General features: G+C 33.3%; 2 protein-coding genes across 6 annotated transcripts; one reads left to right on the top strand and one right to left on the bottom strand.

Annotated features, from left to right (window-relative positions):
* Positions 1 to 1,210: 1,210 nt before the first annotated feature.
* LOC134277095 (NADPH:adrenodoxin oxidoreductase, mitochondrial-like) lies at positions 1,211 to 9,103 on the bottom strand. Of its 5 annotated transcripts, none has more exons than XM_062759377.1 (13): positions 8,769 to 8,953; positions 8,234 to 8,406; positions 7,479 to 7,574; positions 7,127 to 7,249; positions 6,481 to 6,525; positions 5,843 to 5,911; positions 5,650 to 5,751; positions 5,169 to 5,361; positions 4,720 to 4,910; positions 3,230 to 3,295; positions 3,015 to 3,123; positions 2,508 to 2,678; positions 1,211 to 2,350 (listed from the first exon to the last, which is right to left on the bottom strand). In XM_062759377.1, the coding sequence occupies exons 2-13, from the start codon at positions 8,387 to 8,389 to the stop codon at positions 2,220 to 2,222; spliced, it is 1,452 nt and encodes a 483-aa protein (XP_062615361.1). In that variant the 5' UTR covers positions 8,390 to 8,406; positions 8,769 to 8,953; the 3' UTR covers positions 1,211 to 2,219. The 5 variants fall into 5 exon arrangements, with proteins under 5 accessions (XP_062615361.1, XP_062615362.1, XP_062615364.1 ...); XM_062759378.1 differs by lacking the exon at positions 8,769 to 8,953 and adding an exon at positions 8,747 to 8,768; XM_062759376.1 differs by lacking the exon at positions 8,769 to 8,953 and adding an exon at positions 9,036 to 9,099 and having other exon boundaries at positions 1,212 to 2,350.
* Positions 9,104 to 9,233: 130 nt separating this feature from the next.
* On the top strand, positions 9,234 to 15,653 carry LOC134277097 (rho GDP-dissociation inhibitor 1-like). The gene is given in 6 exon segments (XM_062759381.1): positions 9,234 to 9,304; positions 9,306 to 9,325; positions 10,569 to 10,751; positions 11,076 to 11,159; positions 12,086 to 12,226; positions 14,029 to 15,653. Coding segments are annotated over 6 exon segments (684 nt in total). The 5' UTR covers positions 9,234 to 9,248; the 3' UTR covers positions 14,229 to 15,653.
* The last annotated feature ends 404 nt before the right edge of the window (positions 15,654 to 16,057 follow it).

The following is a 16,057-nucleotide window of genomic DNA, read 5'->3' as shown; positions in this document are numbered from 1 at the left end:
AGATATGTAAACTCCGCATGCATGATGATGATGATGATGATGGTGATGAAGGTATATTGCTGCATAAATTAGGGAAGCTGATGATTGAAATTTTAAATTTATCACAAAGCTTGGTTGTTAGATTACCACCAAAGTCATTTTCAAGTAAAATATCCAATTTGTGTGATTGGTCGGCAGAAGATGCTCACTCATCCATGGCACCTGATCCCACCTCTGATATTTTGGAGGTCCGTGTTGCTCTCCTCAAATTTTGTATTATTAAGCGGACATTTGAGTTTGAATACGGTTCCTTACCTCCATAAACATTTTTATATTTCTTGAATGAAAATAATCATTGCTAATTGAAATACGTCCTTGATATATCTAAATTTTGAGTTATTAACTCAAAATTTTTTTTCTCAAGGACGTATTTTTGAATAAATTCTGTTTTATATTTATACAAAAATAGGTCTGCTAATAACAGGGTGCAGTTGGTACCCATGGGAATTTCAAAAGATTGTTAGATAATCAGGCGCTGGCATCATGAAACATCTAACTTTAAGTCAAAATCTTAATGTTTTATTAAAATGCTACAGAAGTCATACAACTAAACAAAAAAATTCTCTACAATTTTCTCAATCTGCAAATTTAGAGATTATTTCAATAATTAACTAGAGGTACTGTGAGCAATGAGCTCACTAAATGATACCCCCACCTCCCATATGAATATAATGGCAGTGTCCATGTTTTGCTTTAAAATCTATATCTGTTAAAATAGGAGGTGCACAATCCTGTAATTAAGCCTGGTCCCCCAAACCAGGCACTTAGCAACAGGTGGCCAGGGACTTTTTCCCACTTTTCAAGCGGGGGGTATTAATATTTTACAGGTGATTGAAAATGTTTATCTACAGGTCTGTTTCATGATCCTGGGGCCTGGTCCCCCAAACCAAGCACGTAGCAACAGGGGGCTGGGGGGGAGGGGCACTTTTTTCCCACAGTAAAGTGATATCCCGGGAATGTGCTGTATGCAAAAAAATGGGTACTGAAAGAAGTTGGCATTGAAAAAAGTTGGATTGTTGAACACCAACAGACCGCTAGACAGAGGGATGAAGGACACCTGCCTATTGCATAAGCTATTATGATCTTTTAGATTAACCAGTAGAGCTAAAAATCTAAATAAAAATATAAATATCTTAATAAATATATGCATAATTTTATTTATTTTTACACATTCTGCACTTAGCATACATACATTGTATGATTCAAATCTTTAAATGCCCATGTTCAAAGAGATAAAACAGTTAAAAATCAATAACTATAACATTATCCTTCAGTTTCTTAAAGATTACATGCAGTTACAGGTACTATTAATTAAGAAGATGGGTGAACAAGGCAAGCCAAGTTTGACAAACAAGAAGGTGAAAAATTAAATCCCTATTATAATTTTTTTTAAATTATATTGAAATTAAAGTATACCATGTGTAAAATCTCCTCAAATTTCAAAAATTAGCTCATATAGGTTGAAATTATTTGCCTAGAAATAGTATACATACACTGTACACTAAAAAGGAAAACAAGGATCTTCTCACACTAATAGTAACTATAACCCTATTTCTCATTATAAGTGGGTCTTCCATCCACATTTTTGAAAGTGGTGCAAAGACCCACTATACCTTAAAATTACACTTTTATGACACAACATTGACATCTTTCACAGAAATACTTGAAATCCATTTCATCCAGGGTCATATCAAAAGGATGAATCATATGCCACCATTCATCATGAGCTCCATAGCATTGTTGATAGTGTGTTAGTCTCAATTTTTGTTGCTAAGGTTATTAACCCCACCAATACCAGATGTTTTAAATTACAGAATAACTTTTTGGAAAAAAAAAATCCTCAGGAAATTTTTTTTTATCATATGGTCATAAATATTACTGACAAGAACATAACTCTAAATACTAAATTCACAATGATTCTTATATATTTGAAGCTATAGGCATTCTGCACACCTTGTTCACCCATCTCCTTTAATTATTTGGTCAGATCTGTGTAACATTTTGAGATGTGCCATGGGGATTGTTAAAGGGCATCTGCATCTTGATGCTGCATGATATCTAATAAATAAACACACACCCCTCCCGTGTAAGACAGTCATTGTTTTTCTTGATAGGATTTGGCTACTCTCAGCATAAATACCAACCACCCCCACCCAGAATAAGATAGTCATTGTTTTTATTTAGGACTTGGCCACTGTCAGCATTTCTGAGATGTCTGTAATCTTTTCTCTTGGTTTTCCTAGGACACTTCCCCTCTTCATCTCTTCCTCGTCAATCTTGTCCCAGTCCAAGAATGTCACCATCTGTTTACCTGCATTATTATAAGATGTTTTTTTTTAAAACCAATTTCTAGTATATACCAGTCCTCCAATACTTATCATGCATATACATCATAGACCTGGATATTTTTACATTTTGATGCATTGTTTATTAAAAAAATAAAGACAAAAACATAAGCCCACAGCTACCTTTAGATTCTAGGATTTCCTTGATCATTTTATTGCCTTGTTTTCCCTCAGAAGTGATGACACCATCCTCCAGATCTTTGAGAATTATCTTTCCTGTTTCGAATCCCCCTGTCATGGTGTTGAGGATAACTCCTACCGGTCCTGTGCTGACCCATCCACTACAGTACAGACCTAAAGCAATCAAGATAAGGATGAGTAAGATTTATCCCATGTTGTCCCATCAACTACAGTACAGACCTAAAGCACTCAAGTTATAGACCAACGGACCATTTGGTTAGTGGTAACTTTATAAAAGTACATTGAAACACTTTTAAAATATTTATTAAAAGTTTAAAGTTTCTTGAGAATCAGAATCCAATGAATTTTAAAGTGTAACTTAAGACTTACCATAACAAGTTTAAATACATGTAATAGAATAGCTTGCAAGGGTTATCTTTCGAATTAGTAATTTACCGGGTACATTAAAAATTACTTGCCTGATACACATGCACCATTAGAATTACTTGCCTGGCTTATCTTTGACTCTTCCTTTTTTATTAGGGATAATCCCTTTATTTGTATCAAAAGGTAAACTTGGATCTATAGGAACACTTTTATATCCTATACTTCTGAAAACCTGGAATCAGAGTTAGAGGATTAACATTTTCAATACAAAACACCTGTCATTTTTCTGATAGATTCTAATAATTCATTTCTTGTCATTTCTGTAGAGAAATCCTTACTAGTCCACAGTCAATGTGTTCTGTTGCTGATGTGGCCACAGCTTTCTTGTTGATCAGATCATCTCCCTAAAACAATAATAAAAAAAAAAACAATATTAGACCAAAATAAACTCACACTTAATTTAATTTTTTGTGACTTAAGGAAAAAGGATTTTATTTTTCTGGTTTTGATGAAGTCTTGAGATGACATATATTTGCAGTTTCACAATTCATGCATCGTCGCAAACCACGGCATAAATTTGTGGTTAAACTCAAAATTCTCTCATTAAAATATTGACCAATGCGAGTAAAGCATAGTCGGATGATGAACTTTATCGCAACTTTTCAATATCCAATCGCAGTAAGGCCAGATAAAATTAATCTTTAGATTCTCATCCTAATTTGCTAAAAAATTGATTTTATTATATAATTGAAACTATCAAGAAAACATGGATTTTTCTTACACAAATTTTCCTTATGTTAATGCCTATATGAATAGATTTGTATGACTTCTCATAGGCCTCTCCCCCAAATACTTTTTAGTTTCACCAACAAATCCTTCTGTTTAAAAATTTGGGTAAAATATCACATATTTCCACCTTTCTCAAAAATCCGATTGTTCTTGGGCCTTTACATGTTTGACATTGAAGTAGGTCATAATTGCAAAATCTATAAAATATTCTACTGAAATAGGCTTAAACAGTTTTGATATTTAACATATTCTTAACACTATTATTCTCTAAATTCTGCCAATGATGTATTATTTATATATTTCTTTTATACAAAATCACATACAGTGGAGATCGTTAAACCTTGACCAGGTGCATTTCCCTCAACAATTTTTACCTAGTAGTTTAAAGTCTCTTCAAAAACTTGCTTATCAAGAAGTGTTTATGCTATTTTTTCTTCTCTGCCTTCTCTATGCTGACACATTATCTTTTCTTTTCATATCTAAACTGCTTTTATTGCCGATTTTTCTCCATTCTTCACATGGCTCTTTGCTATAAATAGCGACACGCGACTTTTGATACAAACGGGAGATAACTCTTAAACTTTGATCCAAATTCTTACTGAATAAAAAGACATAAAAATATACTTTTAACACCCAAAAATCAAAATAAAAAACACTGGGGCGGGACACTTTGAGAGGGGCGGGCGGGGATGAGAATCTAAAGATTAATTTTATCTGGCCTAAAGGAAACATTTCTTGTATACTGTTGACGTCAGTTGTTGATTTCAATTGTGATGGAAACAAAACTTGCCACTGACTGAATATGACGTCACAATAGAGAGGCGTAAATATTCAAGATTACAACACTTTTTGTGATCAAGCAGCCACGGGTAGGAGAGAGCTATATATGCGGACTCCGGAACGTGGCTTGAGACGATGAATTCATGGGAAACATAAATTTGTGAGTCTCAAAATTCTCTTTATACCATGAATACAACAAAAGTCTCCCCCCCCCAAAAAAAAAATTTGTGATTTCATTATATATTTAAAAGTTTCCCACCTGGAGCTGGTTGACACAGAACTGGACACCTGTGACTTTCCCCTCCCTCTGGTTTATTTCTACAGGACTGAGTCTGAACCTGAGCTCCCACTCCCTGGAGGCCTGAGACCAGATACGAGTGTCTGTGTCAGAGGGCGCCATACATATCTTATACAGAAGTTCTGTCAGCCTCTTTCTAGGGCGGGGGAGATCTTCAAAATTAAAAGTCAAAATGAACTGAAGATAGGGTGTTGAATATTTTTAACTTCTTTTAAAACTGAAAAAAAAAATTTACAAAAAAATTGGACAGTTATATACTGTTAAGTTTAAAGAAAATATAAACAGATAAACGGACAAATAGACGGATTACGGACACATTTCACATGCGTAAACTCTGCCAGACTTCAATTGGCAAAGCTAAGCATTCCCTTTTATGCATGTTGTTATACCCATTTAAAATAGTGATCTACCTTTTATGACCTGGTCTAGATTTTCTACGTCCTCTTTATGAATGACGGGTCTACAGTCAGGTAGCTTGGTCATCTCTCTCAGCTCTTTGATTGTAAAGGCAACCTGTAAGGGACCTCTTCTGCCCACAATGTACACCTTTTTTACTCGACTTCGTGACAGAGCATCCAATGCATGCTGAGATATATCTGTTTTCTGAAAATTAAAACATATTCTGTCAACTTAATGTCCCCTTGGAGTTTATTTTAAAATTCAGTTATGTTAGAACTAGTTTTACTGATGCTCCAAGTTTCAAAGGATAAAAGAAACTATATGTGTTTGTAAAACTGAATTACAGGTCAAGACCAAGGTTATCAAAGTTTTTAAAATTTGGTAAAATTCCAAGTTAAGACATATAACATTTTGGTCTCAAAAAAGAGCTTACCAAAAAGAATATACAAGTGAACTATGAAAGATTTAACACTGACAACTCAGAAGTTGTACCTGTAATATGCTGATTGGTGTCAGCAGAATCCGGGCCACGTCAAGAGCCACATTTCCCTGTCCTAGGATAACCACATTCTCCACATCTAAATCTACAGGCAGCTGTAAAATACAGAGGACCATGTATAGATTCCTAGTTTTAAAATTCAATAAATAGACATCAACATTGAGCAAGGATATACAATATACATACATCTTTGTCTTGTGGCAGTCCATTGAACCAACCAACGAAAGATCTGGCTGAGATCACATTTGGATTATCCTGTAAAATGAGAATCACATAAATCATCATTGTATACCAATGGGTGATCTCATCTTTTACTCATCTGATGCTTGTACTGTGTTATTTCAATTTCCAACAAATTTCTTTCATAATTTTTCTTCCAGTGGCCTTGAGTATTTAAGAATGACTTTGGGTCAAGGTCATGATATATAAGTAATATTTGTGGGAAGTATGAACTTCTAATGTTATGTTAATCTATTACAAAGCCATTAGATCAGACATGACTTTAACATTTTATCAGCCAATGACTTTGAACTTGGCTTATGTTAGATCAAAACACAACTTTCTTAATGACAAATATAAACTTCTAATTAGCCTTAATTTGAGAGTTATAGACAGGACTTCCCAGTGACCTTGAACTTGCAGGAATGACCTTGGATCATGCTGAATACATACCCTCAGATCAGATGTAATAGATGTGTTACATATATTTCTTTAATTCTCTCCATTACAAGATATGCATAGGACAGGAATTTTAAGATTATTCTATAAGTGACTTTGAAATAAATGTTAGTATCATAAGCTAATATAAAACTTCTGGACCTTACCTCTCCCTTTATTGCAAGTGTTCTGTCATCATCAGCACCATAGGCCTGTAAAACAGAGTTTTTACCATTACCAATGCTTTTTAAAATTTATATACCATTGTTTACAAATAATCATCTAATCTTATATGTAGAGTCGTATTTAACCATTTAAGACCCAATTCATAAATAAAGACAAGTTTCTTTTTAATTTTAATATACCAATCCTGACATTCTTTTCCATATCACAACCTGTATTAGTCAAAAGTCATAGACCAATATCAGTCCTCAGTCTTTAACCCTCTGTCTGATACATGTATTGGTGTCGAGGCTGATACAGGGTATCATATGGAAAAAGCTAAAAAGTTAAGCTACACATTTACAAGGACTACAGCTGTGTAGACAAAATACTGTAAATCACTTTAAATTTGCGAGAACTTTATATTCCCGTAATTACAGTGTGCTTGCGAAATTTTAATTCTCAAGTTTAAAAGTATTCCTTAAAATTATATAGAGCAATAAAGTTAACACAATTCGTAAAAATTTTGTCTCACTTATCAAGGGTCAATGACTATCTCACAAAAATAAGGTGTTGTGGAAATTTTTAATCTACAGTAACAGATTTCTAAGGACCCTAGCAGTGTAAACTTCAGCACAGTAATAAATTTACCAGAACTACAGCAGTGTATGCCTTCTGCAGGTCTTCTATTGAGATGTCTTTACCGACCTCCACATTTCCTATAAATGTACATCTCTGATTTCTGGCAGTCGTGGTGAAAGTGTGGATAACATTCTACAAAAGATTGGTCTCTCTGTATGAATTAAAAATGTAGGCACTGGATCCATAATTTGTCTTTTCCTGTCCATCATCTTCTTCTTTTTCTCACAGGATTTAATAGAATCTGATAAAAATAGTCTAAATTTAAAGGATTCTAACAACTACTAAAAACCTCTACATGTAAATATTAATTAGCTTATTCGCCTTTAGACAGCTGTAAAAAAAAAAGGATTGAAAAAGTAACCTTGACTTCTGGGTGATCAGGAGCTACCCCAAATCTCACAAGTCCAAACGGAACTGGCAATTTCTCCAGTATGTCCACCCTAGCTGCTGGATTTCCCTTAAATTGGAATAATGTTAATGTTAAATACTGTCCATCAGTGAGTTCATGTACATATAGAAGTCAGGGACAAATTAGGAATGGAGGAGAGGAGCTAGGAGGGAGTTGTTAAATGACACCATTCCTCTCCCTCTGAAATTTTCAACTTTCTCATTTAAAATATAACTTCAGGATACCAAACACTGAAATGTTACTAACAAGTGAGTATCAAATATGTTAGATACCTATGCCCTCCCTCCCCCACAATTCCCCTTATGCTCAAAACATTTTTACAAGAGGGTTAAACCTTAAATGAAGTAAGTTAATGAGTGGCGCGGGTATAATCCCAAATCATATTTCTGTTAAACCAATAACTGATGCTAAATTTCTCCAATCTCTGTTCCAGTTTTCTGGGCTTTTTAATGGTTTGGCCTGTGAATATATGTTAACACTTGCACCACCCGACCAGTGATGTAGGGGTCCCAGGTTCAACTTCTCTCCAGCTATACATTTTATCTTTTCCTGTTAGATACAGCTTGTTAACTTCTAAGCTGACTCTACATAGTTCAGCAGCATGTCGAGCCCTGGGGAGGGTCAGTATAGGGGTTTTCAAGAAACTTTTGCTGGAAATTTTTTTTTAGCTGCATCAATTTTAAAACACCTAAAGAAATGTTATATACCTTTAGAATTTGCTGCGTAGTATAAAATCCTGCCGGGCCACTCCCTACGATGCAGACATGAGGGACATCGTGTGATGATGTTGAGGCATAGCGGAAAAAAGATTTCCGACAGAGCTGTCGCAGGTGCCGGGAACAAATCCTCGGTAGAATATACATGTTTAATCAGAGGAAACCTAAGCAATAAAGACCTCATATTTAAAAAGTTGACTTTATTTTGATATCATCAAACAGGTAAAATCTTGTACAAACAGCTATCTACTGTACAGTTGAACTAAAGTATCTTTAAAACGCTGGTATCGTCTCAGAATATAATCATCGAAATGTTGAAGCGATTTGGAAGCCCAATCCACTTTTTCTTTTGGTATTTTACAATTGATATCTTGGAAATCAAGTTTTCCATCAGTCCCACTGAGTTTGAGATAATGAGGTTTTACTGTCTGTATAATATAACGTTTAATTAATACACTTGCGTGCCATTTATGGTCATTGCAAAAATGTACTAATTAATGTTACCACTTAATTTGTATGACATTACTTTAGTACTGTTTGTTAGCTCCAAATACATCAATGCATACAGTAAGTAAGAACATAATGAAGTGAAAAAGTAGGCAGGCACTAAACTTTGGAGCATCCAATATGATTGTCAGGAGGCTGCAGAAATAAGGTCGGGTTTGGTATTCACAAGTGATTAACACCAAGATGCTCTCTAACTCATATCTTGTCAAAGCACGATAAATAATAATGCTGAATGTAATTTTTGCTTGATATATTCTAATGACTAATAACTGTCAACTCTGCTTACCCAAAATTACATCACATGCAACATTCAGCATGTTTCAGGGTCAAAGGTCATGCGTATTAATTTGTATCTGCAATCCATCAAGAATTAATCTCAAAATAAATAATTTCTTAAAAATTTTGTTTTACCAAGTATTTCAATATTTGTATTAATGTATATGAGGTTAATTTCATTCTACTCACAAAAATTTTCTAGAACTATTTTTTACTGCCGCGAATGACGAAAAAGAGCCGCTGTAAAAGCCGGAAGCGTATTCATTGGGCGAGGAGGCTAACCATTGAAAAGGATTCAGGGTATAAACACATTTATAATTTTATCACATTTATGCGCCTTTGTAATTGTAAACATTATATTTAGATAATCTTTTATTCATCTATGGCAAGGAATAGAAATGTCAGATTTTTGTAGTGTTTTCCTGGGAGGGAGATGGGCAGGTGTACACATCTGTCCATAGCTTCCTGTTTCTGATACTGTATCACACCCTTACCTATATATACAGTAGACTTGTTCACTTACTTACTCAACTCCCATTGTATGTTTTTCTTTGTGCAACCATAACCTAAATCTGATATTCCTTTTTTTGCAAATTTGCATTAATTATCTGGTCAGAATTATTCAATAAGGTTTCAGTGTTCATGATTTTCATAGACATAGTTAAAGATTTATATTATATTCATGTGTGTGATGGATACAACCTATCCATGAGTATTCTATAACAATAATATGTTGATCAATGATGCCATCTTTAGGGCAAGCACAGAATCCTTTTCAGTGTACTGTTTATAAACTGTATGTAGACGTGTCTCTTCAAACTGCACTTCTAAACTCTGACATCAAATGACATAGTATATAAGTTTCATTAGCAAAACAAAGCCTGAGTGTTGCTGATTTTAATGAAGAATGTTTCATTTTCTATTTATCTGCAATATATCCATTACATCAATGTGAGTTTATTTCCATTTAACTTTTGTTGTTATTCTTCCTAGAATTTAGAACAAGGAATGCATTGTGGGTCCAGAGTTACTGCAGGAAAAACATTCTAATAGGTTACATTATAGTCTTGGGAGTTAAGTTTGATGCAAGATTCCTTTTGACAAAATAAATAAAATTATTGGTTGTTTAGAATTCCTCCCGCCTCATTAAAATGCCCTCTCGTGAAAAAAAAATTATTGATCAAAAGTAAGAAGATATTTTTTTCATTTTATCAATTCTTGGCCTGTTAAAACATGCACCTCACAAAACATTTATGTAGTGTCAGATCTGTGCAAAATCAGGATTAAATTTTGAATACACCAATTTTTGTACACATACAGTATCAGAGAAAAATAAACGAGTCAGTGGTCCTTATTCTTGTTGTATTACAACTCCCAGTCAAAAGTTTATATGAAATTAAACCATTTAACACTGGAATATTAACTCCAATTTATAAGGAGACATAGTTTTAAACCTTTTTTAAAAAAAATCATTGTGAGGAATACTAAACTAGCATATCAATACAAATTATTTGTAATACATGTAATTCATCTTTCTGTGCAGAAAATATGGCAGAAGCAGAAACGAAACCCGAAGTAGAGGGAGACCATGAAGATGACCCTAACTACAAACCCCCAGCACAAAAATCTGTGCAGGAAATTCTCCAAGCGGACCAGGAAGATGAAAGTCTACGCAAATATAAGGAATCTCTATTAGGGGGCGCTGCCAAACAAGTTAATCCTCCATGTAAGAAATCCTGTATCTCAGATCACTTGTGTTTTAAGACTTGGCAAGTTGCTCTTTGAAAAACATTAAACAGTTTCTTGATTTAATGAATTCAAAGTTCATCAATCTATGCATATTGTTAATTACAATTTTTTGTATTTATACTAAAAGTGAAGGGAAACAAAATAACTAAATTCCAATTTTCCAGGACAATATTGAAAATATCTTTTGAATTTGGATTAAAAGTTGAGTAAGAATTACGATAAACATTTTTTATTGAGGCATATTAAGTAAGACTATAGATATGTTCTATATGTGTTGATATAAGGCATTTATTTTTTACAGTTCCTGAGGACCCCCGTAATGTTATAGTTTCCAAATTGTCCCTGGTGGTCGAGGGCCGATCAGACAAAGAGTTGGACCTTACAGGTACGGCAAACAGTTTAAGTAGAGCACAATCATTTATTTTCAAATATGTCAATTATTTGCTTTGAATTATTTATCATAGCAAATGTGCATGTATTAGGTAGATCGTATCATTGTTTAGTAGATTAGAAAGGGGAAGTGAAGAGTCTATACATATTTATATATAAATGTACTACTTAAGCATTTATGAGTTTTTTATCTGTATGTATTGTAAATGTGACCTGAATTAATTGTTAATATTTGTATTCATTTCTCTAGAAATAGGTAAGTGATTGAATGGTTTAAAACATTAAAAACAATGGCATTGCTTCACCAATGATGGGAAAAGTGATAGTCAGTGTTCTTCATGTTGTATAGAACTCTGTTAACAAACATCACAGAAAATATGATGCACAAAGTGCCTCTTTTGATCCTCCCCCATGCAGCCTGGCCTTCAAGTTTTCTGAACCATATGCATGGTGTTCAAATTTTTACACATTCCTTAAGACTAGAACAAACTGTATTGAAACTGTGAAAATTTTCACATTAAAAATACAGTGTTTGATATGTTGGACAAAAATATTGTAAAGATAAATGAAAAAAGAGTATGGCTTGAGATTTTGACTTAATATCATCTGAATTATTTGGTAGCCTTATTTGGGGGGGGGGTCACAGTAAATGATAGTGGAAGTGGGTGTTTGTGCTGTGTTATTCATTGTGTTACCAAGAAGTGCATGTTAAATGGAAAGTTTTATAATTATTGCATGCATTAAGGAAATAATTTTATTGATAAAAATTGAAAAATCATTTTGTGAGGAACCTTTAGGATCTTCATTATTGAGGTAAAATGTACCTTGTATTTGAACCTTTAATTTGAAATGTACTTTTAATATGAAATTTAAATCTTACTGAAATTATAGTTTCTGATTGGTATTTTAATATTTTTACAGGAGATCTATCTAAACTAAAGGAACAAGTGTTTACAATCAAAGAAGGAGCTACTTACAGAATGAAAGTGTCATTCTATGTACAGCGAGAAATTGTCTCAGGTCTACGATATGAACAAAAAACCTCTAGGAAAGGAATTCAAGGTTAGAGCTGAAGTAACAATAGATTTCATGCACATATGATTAGTAATAAGTGGGGCTCATAAGGAAGCTACATTTCACTTATTGAAAGAACTTCAATGTTAACTCCTGTTGTAATTTAAATATAAACTGAAAAAGGAAGTGTATATCAGTAGATAAGTTTTCTTTTTACCTGTGCTCAGCGATTTTACCATTTGACAACAATGGTACAATTGTTTTGTAGGTTTAATTTTAAGGAGACTTTTTAATCGAGGGTTATTGACTTTCTTTTAGATGTTCTCGGTGCTGGTAATTTAATATTGTCCAATAACATTGATGTTACCTATACTAACAAGCTATTGTGAAAATACTCAAATAGATGTATCATTTATTGTTATGGTATAAAAGTTGTTATCTGCAATGATGAATGTTTCAAAAAAATAGATGACATATTTATAACAGTATAGAATGTGCCAAATATTTCATCTTGGAATGCCACACATTTACGATGTAGTAAATTATTTTATGGTGTAGTAACATATAGCATAAATTAAGACCCTCTGTCATGTTTGTAACCAGTTTCTTTAGAATAGCCCTAAAAAATAACAAAGAAATTCAAAAACTGCTCAAGATAAACTAGTTTTGATTTATGGAAATCCGAAATATATAAATGGAGAAAAAAGCAATGTTTCTGATTAAGTTTTAAGGCTAAGTAGATTTGCATGACTGAATCCAACTGATACATAATTAACATGTTCTATGGCTACTCATCTGTACATCCAATTCCATACTGCATTATTTACTGTTGTATAGAACAATAGAGGGACCTTTTTCTGGTACTTTAATCAGCATCAGCAATATGATTCACAAAGAAACAATTAGCAGCATAATTAACCATCAAAAAGCTAAGCACTGCCAGCCAAAAAAATCAGCATTGGTAGCATCAGCATGTCTAGAATATAGATAATAAATATCTAGGTCCAGTATTAAAATAGTTTTGGTCTTATGATTACCTTACAAATTTTATACTTGTAAGATAGACCTCAAAGTCAGTTCTTTTTTCAAAACAAGCACAAATTTATTACATTATTATGATGATAGAAATAATAATATTTCTTAGTTATATTTAAAAATTAACTGCCACAACAACTGTCATCAGCATCATAGCATAGTCTGCATTGATCAGCATTAATTATGTTTACCGGTATTTACACTTTGCAATTGATAAATTTAAAGAAGCACAGTTACAGGTCATAACAAGGAGGATATAATCATGGTATTAAATATTCCTAGCATTGCTAACAGCAAGCAAAGCTAGCATTGAATAGCAAAACATTTCTAGCATTGCTAACAGCAAGCAAAGCTAGCATTGAATAGCAAAACATTTCTAGCTTTGCGTACAGCAAGCAAAGCTAGCATTGAATAGCAAAACATTTCTAGCTTTGCTTACAGCAAGCAAAGCTATAGCATTGAATAGCAAATAACACTGAAAATGTATATCATTCCATGCTGTAACAGAAGAAGGTTCCTGTATTTTACTAAATACATTTATGTCCAGCTAGCATTAGTTGTAAATAATACAATCCTATTAAAGTATTACCTTACTTATGTCATTATATATGTGTAGGATTTATATTGGTTTGTTTCCTAATTTAAGAATTAAAATGGACAGGGGAAATACTTTCAAGTAAACATATCTTATATGTAGAAGGATGTGCAGTGATATGAACGCAATTATTTAGGAGCTAGGATTACATTATTTAATGTCCATTTATTTAAAATTATTTTCTCCATAATTTTTAAACAAGTACTTTCTTTTTTAACAGTTGACAAATCGAAATTCATGGTTGGTAGCTATGGCCCTAGTGAAAAGGCCCACGAATACCTGACCCCTAAAGATGAGGCCCCATCTGGCATGCTGGTACGAGGGTCATACACCGTAGAAAGCAAGTTTACAGATGACGATAAAAATCCCATTCTGGAGTGGAAGTGGAAATTCGAAATTAAGAAAGATTGGGATGATTAATCCTGGACATATATTCCGTAGACGTAGATCACTCACTGCAATATATTGTGGCCTTTATTTGATGAGAACTGCGATGAAAATGATAGAATTTTTGTTTTGGAAATATGCTTTTTTTATGAATATATGTAACAGATATGATAATTTACAGCTGAAAGTTAGAGAGAAATTTAATTCCTGTAGTCTTGCCTAACAGATAAATCCCACCTGAAAAGATTAACGTGTGATTGATTTTAATTAAGATAGACTAACTGAACTTGTTACATATTTGGTATTTGATATTAGCTAGAGCTAAAAGCGTGAAAATCATGACTTATAACATCTCCTGTGCCAATGTTTTATTCTTTAATTAGTATGAACTGTTCCAACAGACCTGTATATCTTATGATATGCATTATACTGTACTAGTCTCAGTTTGAATTTAGCCAGAATTTTAACTGGTAATTAAGTTATAGCTTTGTATTTACAATTGCTTTATTAGTATTTTTGTATACTTTTTTTATATCTGTGTAAGTAAGCGTGTGAAGCATTCACAGATAATGCTAACATGCTGAACTCTACTGTTTATATTTTGGTGCCTTTTCCTCTTTGACTTGTTTGTCTATGAAAGCTTATTTTGAGATGTTTTTAATGCAATGATTTTTGGTGCATTTAAATATAGGGATGTCAAAAGAAACAATAGTAGAAAGAAGAAATTGGTTATTATTTTCTAAAATTGAAGGAATATAATACTTAATATACAATGTAGTTGTGGATTTTACAATCTGTAGTAGGCATTATAGACAAATTGAGTCCATTATCATAGTATTGCAGTTCAAGGAAAAATCCTTTTACCAAAATTATTCATATGTTAGATTATATGTTTCTGAAGTTAATAACAAGTTAGGCAAACATTTTGATTTTCTCTCTCTGGGGGATTTCTGCCAGAATTCCAACTGCTGTATATGCTTCAGAAATGTATGCAAGATTTGTGACTGCTTTGTTCTTGTTAGCAATTATTAAGAATACAGCCAGTTCCTCTTCTACTTAGAAAAATATCAAGAAGAAACACAACTGCCTGAGTCTGTTAATTGTCATGAGCAAGCTACACAATTGAAATGTATACAATGTATGGAAACTCAAATACGAGTATAAATAATTAACATAGCAAAAGATACTCTAGTGCTAATATTGCTAGTGAAACAAACGACAATTGCTTTAACAAATTTTGCATGTATGGTATTTGATCTGTATCCCATTGTGTATTCCCGTTAGTGTATACTACCTAGTGCTTTGTGTTGATACCTGTATTTTGATGCTGCATGCTCTATGCAAACCGAGGTCTGTGGAGAGGGGGGTATTGTAAGGCTGGCCACACCTTCTTATTGTTTCTCATATCATACTCTGTAATATAACTGTCACTTAATAAACGTGTACATCAATCTTAAACACTGTTGTACTGTTCTGGTAGAGAGCTTCTCAAACTATAATCACACCAGTTACAAACAAGATGTGTTTGTGAAACACAGATGCCCGTACATGGCAACATAGCTAAGGTTAAGCTTTCTCAAATGCAGATCAAATATGTTGGTACCTAAAGTAAGGCATTTTCACAAGAAATACACATGTGAAATATAAAACCCTAGCACCTACTGTTCAAAGGTTATGACCAAGGTTAACATTTTTAAAGTAGGACAAACTCTGGGATCAAGGTCAAAGGGACAAGTTTGTTGGTTTCTTTAAAAAAAAGGCCTTGTCTCAAAGATTACATATGGGAAGTGTGAAATTGCTGGCCCTTACCGTTCAAAAGTTATGGCCAAGGTTAGAATTTGTAAAAAGTAGGTAAAACTCCA

This window comes from Saccostrea cucullata, unplaced genomic scaffold (assembly GCF_032062105.1).
Source record: "Saccostrea cucullata isolate Sc308-1 unplaced genomic scaffold, CSIRO_AGI_Scuc_v1 ctg564, whole genome shotgun sequence".
In the NCBI taxonomy this organism is placed as follows: Eukaryota; Metazoa; Mollusca; class Bivalvia; order Ostreida; family Ostreidae; genus Saccostrea; species Saccostrea cuccullata.
Note: the sequence above shows the minus strand (reverse complement) of the source record. Positions and strands in the feature narration are given on the sequence as shown.